Source organism: Octopus bimaculoides, chromosome 18 (genome assembly GCF_001194135.2).
Source record: "Octopus bimaculoides isolate UCB-OBI-ISO-001 chromosome 18, ASM119413v2, whole genome shotgun sequence".
In the NCBI taxonomy this organism is placed as follows: domain Eukaryota; kingdom Metazoa; phylum Mollusca; class Cephalopoda; order Octopoda; family Octopodidae; genus Octopus; species Octopus bimaculoides.
The window spans coordinates 50,129,473-50,140,729 of record NC_068998.1 but is presented as its reverse complement, the minus strand read 5'-3'; the positions used below and the strand labels follow the sequence as shown (position 1 = coordinate 50,140,729).

The window sequence follows — 11,257 nt, the reverse complement described above, 5'->3', positions numbered from 1 at the left end:
ATATATATATATATATATACTTATATCCATAAATATATATATATAAAGGGTGAAGGGTGACCCGCTCCAGGCATGGAAAACTATGGGATAGCAACTCATTTCTATAGCTGAATGAACTTGAGCAACGTGACATAAAGTGTCTTGCTCAAGAAAACAAGACGCAGCCCTGCCCGGGAATCGTACTCACAACCTCACGATCGCAAGTGCGATGCTCTAACCACTGAGCCATGCGCCCTCACACACACACATGTATGTATATATACCTACATACATATATATGTGTGTATAAGTGTGTGTGTGCGCGCGCAAACATATATACATATAGAAAAAAGTGTGAAAATATATATGAATGTGAAACATTGCAATCTAATAATACATACTTGCAGTGGGACCTATTCGTCAAATATGCAATGTAATCCATTTTACATACACTAAGTGCGAGTTCCATGCACGTATCTGAGACAACGGAACCTAGAAAATGAATACATTAGGTCTTTCATATTTCGTAGTGTAGATTTCAGATTATCAAAAATCATTATGCAAATAGTATTACGAAGAGATTCTCTAAAATATTTTATAGAAATTAAGTCCCTCGTCTGATTATGCCCGCCATGGCTACCTCTGAAATCGCACTCAGAGGTGGAAGCAACCAAAGTTGAATTTTAGTTTAGATTTCTTGTCTAAAGAGAATTAGAATTGGTCCATAGAGGATTCTTGGTATTAAAGTTCGAGGCAAAGCAGATGCCATTAAGAGAAGGTTTCCCACTCCTTAGATTTTGGAATTCCTGAAGTGGGGCCACATTTCGAGGACATACTCCACATATAGTACATTCACACACACACACACACACGCACACACACACACACACACACACACAGACATACACACAAATACAGATTCATCCAATAAATCCACATACATAAAATATATATATAGGTCTATGTATACATGCACATAACATACGCGAGCGCACAGGGAGATACATAGCAACAAAAGGATGGACAGTGATAAATAGCTAAATATGTAAATACGAAGACTATAAATTCACATTTACCTGGTAATTTTTCAAGTGTAGGCAAATACATAGGTACATATACGCATACGTGATAAGAGAAATATACGGAAAATTATTGACAAGTGAATATGTAAGGAAAAAAAATCATCGACGCTTAGCAACTTACCAAATAAGAGAAGACAAATAAACACAGAAGTATTCATTTCGGTGTTGTCGTTTCAGCTTCAATGAATATAACTAATGATATAACAATGTCTGAGAGGTGCTTTATCTTAATGAAACACAATGTAACATATGTTGCACTTCACGATATTAAATACCGTGATATGTTTGGACAAGCTGAAATATTATATGCTAACCAACTGTTCCTACGCATTATCTTTCACCCGACAAATGTAACTTCTCGAATAAGTAGACAATATAAAAGAAAAGAAAAACCCTACTGTACTTTTGCAGAGAATCCGATCGGAAACATACTCAAATGCACACACGCTGATTTACGAAATGCTCCCTCATATACACACATAAGATCTCACACTTGCAATGCTCGAAATATGCAACAGTAATTCTTTATACGTTAACTTTTGTGATTGAGGTTTTTTTTTAGATGTTGCTGTCCATATAAATGCGTTCAGTGCCATCTGAAACACCCATTAAGGCATATGCAGTGTCGTTATTTCATTGCGAATAAGACAGTGCAGAATATTAAATTTCATTTTGAGTGTATGCCTTACACTTCCTTTCACGATAAACTTTTAACTTGGGGCCACTTAAACTCGAAGTACTGTTATAAGTGAACATCATGCGCGTTGACCGCTATAAGCTTCAAGCTTATAAAATTCTGTTATTATTATTTACAGTATTGTAAAAATCGGCACCGCTTAACGAAGCCATTCTCAGCCAAAAGGCACACGATACTTTGTTTACAAAAACAACTACGAACAAATTATATTTGTGAAATCTGATCGAAATATGTCAGTGTAACGATTCTTAAACCGATTTGTCTAAATTATTAGTATTTACTGTCCTAATTATTGCTTATCTGATCTACGAACTGAAACGCTATAACAACATAAAAATCCAATTAAAATTCAATGCTCTTCCTTAGCAGTAGTGACAATATCTTGAAGAATTCACGTTGTAAGTGAGTAAGAAATATGATTTTGTATTGTTATATATAATCAAGATTGTCCTGATCAAAAACCGTCTTCGTAGAGTTCTATGAAATATTAAAAAGAGCGACGTACATCTCACAAGTGAAAAGCTTGCGTTGAGACTGTTGTATTATGGACTTTTCTTTCTCTGGTTTACAAAACGGGACGTAAAATTCCATCTGTGAAAGTAGTTTAATGTCAGTCTCTTCTCAAACAACAAGCAGCATAAATTAAAACAGGAGAACAGTAAGACCGTGTTTCTAAGAAAAGATTGAACCTGTGTTTGAAACCCCTAATACAATTTTGTTCTTAAACTATGTATAAATACTTACCAAATGAGAGACGAAGAGTTAACTCTGAAAAATGTATTATCTTGTCTCATCGAATTCTGTGCATTATCATACAACCGACCGCCAGATGTCTTATTTTAAACATTGAACCTTATGTAACATATGCTGCATCATATTTATTAGATAATGACATTTGTATTTGCATTTTCTACACGGTAATGCAGTAAATACTGATCAATGAGACTTCACATCATTTGCTTGTAATACAGAAGAATGGAAGGTATGTTGCTAGAGAGGAAGTGTTTTGTTTTTATCGTTGTATGTAACTCGGCCGATATATGACAGTTAATAAACTGTAATATCTCCGTATGCATCAATTTCATTGAGATGCCACTCGTAAACATATACACATATACGCTCCTTAGATGTATAATCATTCATCCATTAATTCTTTTACAATTTCCATCTCAGTTTTATGTTCATACACCGATGACGCAACTGAAACTTATTCCAGCTTAATTTTTGTGCTGGATTAATTTTTGCTCTCTCCACACAAATTAGTACAGCATTTTTACACTCCATCATTGAGTCTCTTGTTGTGACGTTAGTTCGTCTGTTATCGCAGGCAGAACTGTATCGCCGAACTACTTTTAATCATCGAAGCACCCCCAGTTAATAGACAGAACAGTAACAAAGCTAGCTCTACAGTGTATCACAGGTTAAGTAGTTGCACTGAAAAATGGCAAAATGTGAAATATATATTTGTATCAACAGTTTCTTATCTAAAAATTAATTACGGTTTCGGTACCTGCACATTATCATTCATTCCGCTTGTGTTGTGTATACATGCACACACACACACACACAAACACACACACACACACACACACACACATACACACACACACACACACCCACACACACACACATATATACATATACATATACACACTAATTGAGTCAAGTGTATCGTTCAATTCTTGTTAGTTTTGACATGTATGACTTCCAAATTCGGAGATAATTGACACCTAATTTGTGTTCTATGTTCATGATATACGATCCAGATTTAATAGATTTCAAAAGTGTCCAGTAACAACCAGTAATAGAAAAATGTAATGACTTAGCTTGAAAGGGGACGCTACTTTTTACTTACCCTGTATATACATACATACATGCATGCATACGTACATACATACATACACACACACACATACATACATACATACATACATACATATATTTGCGTGTGCATTTATGCACCATGTGCTTTAGTATTTAAAAATGACTTAAAGCTGTTTCACACCTCTATCAGATACTATCGTGTAAATATTGGCTATAAATTATCATGTCTAAAGCATAAATTTCAACATTATATTCTGTCTGTGTTGGGGATTCTCTTAGTTTAAGAAAGTGTGGAACAAATAAAAAGTAAGCTTATATTTGCTATTTGTGAAGATAAACAACTTTAGATCACCAATAATAACTATAAACGAAGGCAGTACAGGTATTGTATTATACTCTTTATTTAATAATATATTATTAATGTAACTACAATTGCAACGAAGAAAACCGACCGAAATTTCATCTGTAAAGGGAAAAGAAAAAAATTATTCATATATATAGTGTATGTATTTTGATGAGATGCATAGTAGAATTTGCCGTCACATGGTTTTGCATGAATTACCTGTTTCCCACATAGATGAGTACGGTATTTCTAGAAGAATACCTATAGAGAACACAATAGGACTGGTTGAAATGTCGATCTTTTCAACTATTCAAGTTCGTTGTTTTTCAGATACAAAAGTAGAAATGTTTATTTGACAACTAAACAAGATACAACAGGTGGGGTTCCTGTGTAGATGAAAGCTAATCCACACTTTGGTAACTAACAAATGTAAACGGTATAGTGTAAGACCATTTGCCTTGAACTGACCGTTGAAATCCTTTGCCAACTTTAAAGGAAAAGCTTCAACTCTGCTTGGATAGACCCTGATCTTACTTTCCTGGACAATAAATATCCGATATTCCGATTCAGCTCGATGCTATATTAACAAACTAATTAACAAATATATACATAAATAAAAAACACACACACATATATTTATATATATATATATATATATATATATATATATATATATATATATATATATATATTGCAGTTGCGGAGAGTTAAGGATTTCGTTTTAAATGACTCAATTGTAACACAAGGGGTGAATGCCTTCTAACAAAGAAAACAATATCTTTTCTGCTACAATCTTGACAATTTGTTTAATTTATTTTAACGTGTGTTTAATGTAGACCTCATGTAACATATATTCGGTGACATAGTCTTTACATTAATAAAGAAAACAAAGTCGAAAAGTCTATCTATTTAATATAATTTGGGAATTTCAATTGCGTTGAGTAAACCGAAGATATAAATATTAGAGCTTGAGGTTTTTAATACATATATATGTATTATATACCGAAATTAGCAAGTGATATATGGCAAGCAACAGTACACTATGTAATGTATTAGTCTACTCAATGTAAATGTTATTAAGAAGTTATTCAGAAATATGAAATTTTCTAACATATCACCGTTACAATGATATTCTGTGTATGGCTACAATAACTATGTAATATTACGTCTAAAAAGAATTTGTATAATACAGTGAAACGGTTTTATAGGAGTGTTGCAATGAAATTATATACCTTCTCTCGGCTACTGGAGTCTCTTCCGGGCTGAAATTACAATGCGAATAAAATGTGAAAATTAATCAACGCAGTGAGGCTGGATTGAATCTAGCTTCATAAATCAAATCTGGGATATTCAATAAAAATTAGTAATTCAATGTATTTTTCCATTGAACCCTTTTCGGATATATATCATAATATCTGTAATTCAAATTTGCATTTTTTGCTTCAGTTATCTTTTTATAAAATTTGTAGCATGTGTCACTGTTATGACAGTGTGTCAACTTATGCGTATTCGCTACCTTTTCTGGCCAGCTGAACATGAGCTTGTCTGACCAGCAACACCATGTGCTTGTGATTTCCCATGTACAATATTACCGTTTCAGCAATGTTCGTATTGAATATTGTTGTTCATATAAAAGTATATTAGCAAAATTCATATTTAATATATCCAATGCAACTGAACAAAATATTTCCATATTAAATTCCAGAGTTTTCACTGATTGTAGAAATAATAAGAAAGCTTTCATAACCATAATCATTCTTATCTTTTGAACAAAGTCAATATCAATTATATATAAATTCGAATGAATTTTTCAATCAAATAGCCATAAACATTTCCCTTGATTTAAATATGTATTATTAATATGAAAAAATCTTACCGAGCACACGAGATGTTCACTAAAAATAGTATGACACATGGAAGAATGTTTCCCCAAGCATTTTAAATATTTGGTGTATGCCCTGAAAGAAATCAATTTTGGAACTTTACATAAAATTAAATGCTGAGTTTCCATAAACTTTTACCTTTATATGTAATCAAATCAACTTTGAAGGAATATATATTTCCAGGTTCTAGTGGTTGTTACATATGTAAATTGTGCCGCACCTGTAACTACATGTTAATGAGTTTTTGCTTCCTAATTACGTCTGAATTATTGTCTCATAGTAAAGCATCTTAGAAATAAAATATCTGATTCGAACTCTTGGTTGGAATGAAATTTATTGTTCATTGGAAAATAAACTGTCCATGCTTTGTCATCACCGACAACAACTCTGTACTACATAACAAACAGCACTCATTGGTGCATAAGATACGTAACCGTGAACAGGATGCATTAGGTACTTATCGCAATCGTCACCATTTCTCTCTCTCTCTCTCTCTCTCTCTCTCTCTTTCTCTGTCTCTCTCTCTTTCTCTGTCTCTCTCTCTTTCTCTGTCTCTCTGTCTCTCTCTCTTTCTCTGTCTCTCTCTCTCTTTCTCTCTCTCTCTCTCTCTCACACACACACATAGATATAGATATATTCGTACATACATACTGACCAAAATATATTTATTTATTTTTCTATCTGTTTACACAACTCTATATGGATTTGTTCACTTGTTAATCCAATGTTCATTACGGCCACATATTATGATGAACTACATCTACCAACATTCTCATGGATCTCCGTGCCCACACAAACTGCCGTTGGACACCTTCTATTTTACCTTTCTGCTTGCTTGTACTCTGTGTAAGCTGGACCTATTAATTTAAATACCTCTACATCTATACTTGAAACTCCATCCTCTGAAAATCTCATCCCATTGCTATCACTCATTTTACATGTATACATATATACATATTTTTTATTTGATACCAAAACTATTATATTTAATATACTTAAGATTTATAATTTCCATGTAAATAAAAAAAAAATAGTAGTTGCCTAATAATACATACAGGCATCTAGGGTCAAATTTTCTATAAGCGTCAAATTCTTTCTTGCATTTAGTTCTTGAGACTTCAGGACAACTTGCTGAAATCGCAGCCCCTAAAATTTGGATATTTGTGATTTTTATTATTCACTTATCGAAATAGAAACGCGCATCACATTATGGAGTAAAACGTGTAATGTATTTTATAGTAATTCAATACCACAAAGGTATAATCCGAACTAGATTCTTTTATATTTACACACACACACACAAACACACACACACACACACACACATACACCCACACACACACACACACACACACACACACATACATATATATATATATATATATATATATATATATATATATATATATATATATATATATATATATATAGCGAGAGACAGAGGGAGAGAGAGCGAAATAGTGTGGGGGAGAGAGAGAGAGAGAATGGTTATATGCACATCTCAGTTCAATTGGTAGACAAATATACATGTGTACAATATGAAAAGAACTAACATGCAATATTAAGACTGCACAACGAAATACACTGAAGTTTATCATATTAATTTGTAAGGAAATGACTATGTTATTGTTACTCACCAAACAAGAGGACAAATGTAAACACAGAAAGATTCATCTTTGTTTTGTCATTTACACTTCGATGAAATATGACACAACAGTCTTCTGTATGCCCTGATTTAAATATGTAAGCAATGTAACATATGTCGCGCCCAGAATTTAAATATCATGAGTGCATATGCTATAGGAATTATTTTTCTCCGCCACATGCTTGTAAAAAAGAAGAATATGAATAAATATTACTAAAGAGAAAGTGAGTTTCACTCCCAACACAGGTAACCTGACGTTTTATGAAAAAATCGTATGCATTACATTTATAGAGAACGCGCTCGATAATTTAGACAGCCACACATATACACTCACATGTCGTTTTATTCTCTTAGTTTCGAGCCTAAAGCTTCAGCTGATACAGTGATTGTGCAATTAATACTGTTGCTGGTATGCAATTAGAGATTGAAGTAGTTCGATGTATTTATGTTTAAGAATGAGTGCGGCACAATCGGACCAACTTATTGAGCCACTTTACGAGATGTTGCTTCGTTTAGAATCGCACGCAGTTAAGTATCTATGTGTATATTGAAAACATTTATATCTCTCTGGTGTAGGTTTCACAATCGTAGTTTATATATATATATTTGAATGTTTGTTTGTATGTCAGAAGTTCCCCTTCGAGGTACAAACTTAGTCAATTTCGCCCAGTCATACCTTCCTTCACTCGCGTGCCATCGATGTTGTCTCAGGAAAGGGCAAAGTATGATACATCTTGAATCAAGTGACGTCACAACGCATTTCTACAGCTGTGTGAAGTAGATCAACGTGAAATAAGTGTCTTCCACAAGAACATATGACAATGCCCGGTCAAGGAATGGAATTCTGTACCTCAGATTTGTGAGCCCGGCGTTGTAAACATTCAGCCATGCTAATTCACATAAACACACGCACGCAAACACTCAGGCTTAGAGACACACACACAAAGACACACACACACACACACACACACACACACACACACACACATACACACACACACACACACGCACAGTCACATACACACATGGACATGCTATGTACCGCAGTACTTTTTTTAATGTTTATAATTGATATATACACTCCTTTTCCTTTTCGTATTCAATGTTATTTTCAAAAGAATTTCATGTCGCCGATATTGGTCGTTTTCAGAAGTGTGATATACACACACACATACATACACACATAAACAGACACAGGCACACACACAAACACACACACACACACACACACGCAAACACACAAATAATTACTAGCTTTGGTTGTTTAATTCTATCCATATTCATGACATATATCAGGCATACAGTTATAGAGAATTGCAAAAACAAATTATGGTAGTCAGATCAGTATTGTATCAAGTTCTTTATTCATATATACATTAAGAGTGCAACCACAAGAGCAAGAAAGAAGACTGGATGAAAGATCATCTGTAAAGAGAACAGAAGTCAAACTTTATTCATATATACAGAAAGTAGTTTGATGAAATGCATACATGAATCTTCCCATTTATGATTTTGTATGAATCATCGGTTAAAGCGGCTACGTAGCAGAATCGTTAGCACGCCTGGCGAAATACTTAGCGATATTTTGTCTGCCGCAACGTCCTCAGTTCAAGTTCCGCCGAGGTTGACTTTGCCTTTCATATTTTCGCAGTGGATAAATTAACTATAAGTGGAACAGTGGGGTCGATGAAATCGACCATCGCGCTTCCCGAAATTTCAGGCCTTGTGCCTATAGTTGAAATCATTATTTCCTCAAGATGATAACAGGCACGAAACAGCTGGGCACATCTGCCCGAAAAATACACATTTAATACACTATTGAAGATTTCTCATTTTTTTTTTTTGACAGAAACGAATTTGCCCACCTATAATTTTGCATGAATTAGCTCATGTTATCATTTCACACGCAACTAAGTGTGGTATTTCCGTATTGGAATCTGATATCACATACACACACAACACACACACATACACAGACATACAAGCATTGCACACACAGGCACATACACATATATAATAGAGAGAGAGAGAGAGGGAGGGAGAGAGAGGGACATTGGAATTAGCAGTTAACACATTGCAGTTTCTTTAATTACTAGCCTACATAATGTAAGTATTGTTAAGGAGTTAAGCCAATAAAAAATATGAGACTGTCTAATATATCAACATTACCCTGATATTCTGTGTATGTCTACAATAATTATGTAATTATAAATCTGTCGTAAAAAGGAATTTATAAAGTGAATATTGCAGTAAAACCTTTTAAATAGAAATGTTACAATGAAATCATATACCTTCTGATTACCGGAGGAAATTACTGGCTGAAATTGCAATGCAAAATAGATGTTAAGATAAATGAACGAATCTGAAGTGAATCTACTTTCATAAAAATGGTCGTAATTAGCAGAACTAACAATTTTCAATAAATGTTGGTGATTCAATGTATTTTTCTAGTGAATCAATTTCGGATATGCACCATAATGTCTGTAAATCAAATTTACATTTTATACTTCCTAATGAAATTATTAGATAGTGTCACTGTTATGACAGTGTATCAACAGATATGTATACGCTACCTGGTCTGCCAAGCTAAAATATGCCAAGCGATAACATGAACTTGTGATTTCCGACATACAATCTTACCGGTTGTGGTAATGGTCTTCAGGCATTTTGTTATTGATATAAAAGTATATTGGCAAAATCCTATTTAATGTGTCCGATGCAACTGAACAAAATATTTCCAGATTTATTTCCAGTGATCTCCTTGATTGACGAAGCAATAATAAAGCTTTCATTACCATAATAAATCTTAACTTTTGTAGAAAATCAATTCCAGTCATATCTAAATTCGTATGGATTTCTCTATCAAATATACATAATTATAACTTCCATTGGTATAAAATTCTGCTATTAAAACTATGACAAAATATATCTGACAATTGGACCGTATTGTGCCAGAACAATTTCATGACAGCCTGGGGCATTTCTGTGTGCGCATGCAAGATAATATCTGTACACCTTGGAAAGAAATTATTTTTGAAAATAGAAGAGGCATATACGCATATACATAAACTTAGGCTTACGGTGGTCAATTTGCATTGGTTGGTTTCACTAGGAAGTGGTTTCACGAGGAAGCCGACGTCTGTGATAGTGTGAGTAGCTGATGCGTGTTCGTACCTATGTATTTTCTAAATTTCTGATAGTGATAATGCGAATGACATTTTCTTCCTCATAGTAATAACATTATTGTTAAACACGTCTTCAAGCTTCAACTCCCATGTTTATACAGTGGGATCCAATCCACAATGTAAAGAATGACTCTAAATTGGATCAAGACGAGCGTCTATAGAGATGTTCAAATACGGACTATATCATGTTTGAACTGCTCTGCATTTAAATCTGATATGTAAGACCTTCTCTACCCAGCCGAGGGAGATTCGTCGTATCCAGTGTTGATTGCCTTAATTACAGCTGCATATTACGATGCAATAGATCTACCAATATTATTATAGATTTCTGAGGTCCCAGAAACAGTATTTGAACCTATAGTACATTTCTATCAACCCTTTAATATGATCTCTCGTTTATACTGTGTGAATATCAATACATTTATGCATAACATTTCAGATTCAACATTTCAAAGATACCCACCCTTTACATTCTCAAATTTTGCACACATTTTTTTCTACTCCATACACGAGTTATTTAATTCAACATATATAATGTATATAATTTGTTTATCTGCATACCAACCCCTTCTCTCTCGCCCTCTATGCATATATAAATATATATATATATATATATATA

General features: G+C 33.7%; 1 protein-coding gene and 1 long non-coding RNA gene across 2 annotated transcripts in view; both read left to right on the top strand.

The window, feature by feature from the left end:
• The first annotated feature begins 2,121 nt into the window (after nucleotides 1–2,121).
• The window catches only part of LOC128249942 (uncharacterized), a 58,748-nt gene continuing 49,612 nt past the window's right edge, over nucleotides 2,122–11,257 (top strand). Inside the window, exon 1 of the mRNA XM_052974582.1 lies at nucleotides 2,122–2,740. Within this exon, the coding sequence (XP_052830542.1) occupies nucleotides 2,734–2,740 (7 nt within the window). The 5' untranslated portion in view covers nucleotides 2,122–2,733. The remainder of the gene's footprint in view (nucleotides 2,741–11,257) is intronic.
• The window catches only part of LOC128249950 (uncharacterized), a 14,876-nt gene continuing 7,376 nt past the window's right edge, over nucleotides 3,758–11,257 (top strand). Inside the window, exon 1 of the long non-coding RNA XR_008266095.1 lies at nucleotides 3,758–3,964. This is a non-coding gene — a long non-coding RNA (uncharacterized LOC128249950). The remainder of the gene's footprint in view (nucleotides 3,965–11,257) is intronic.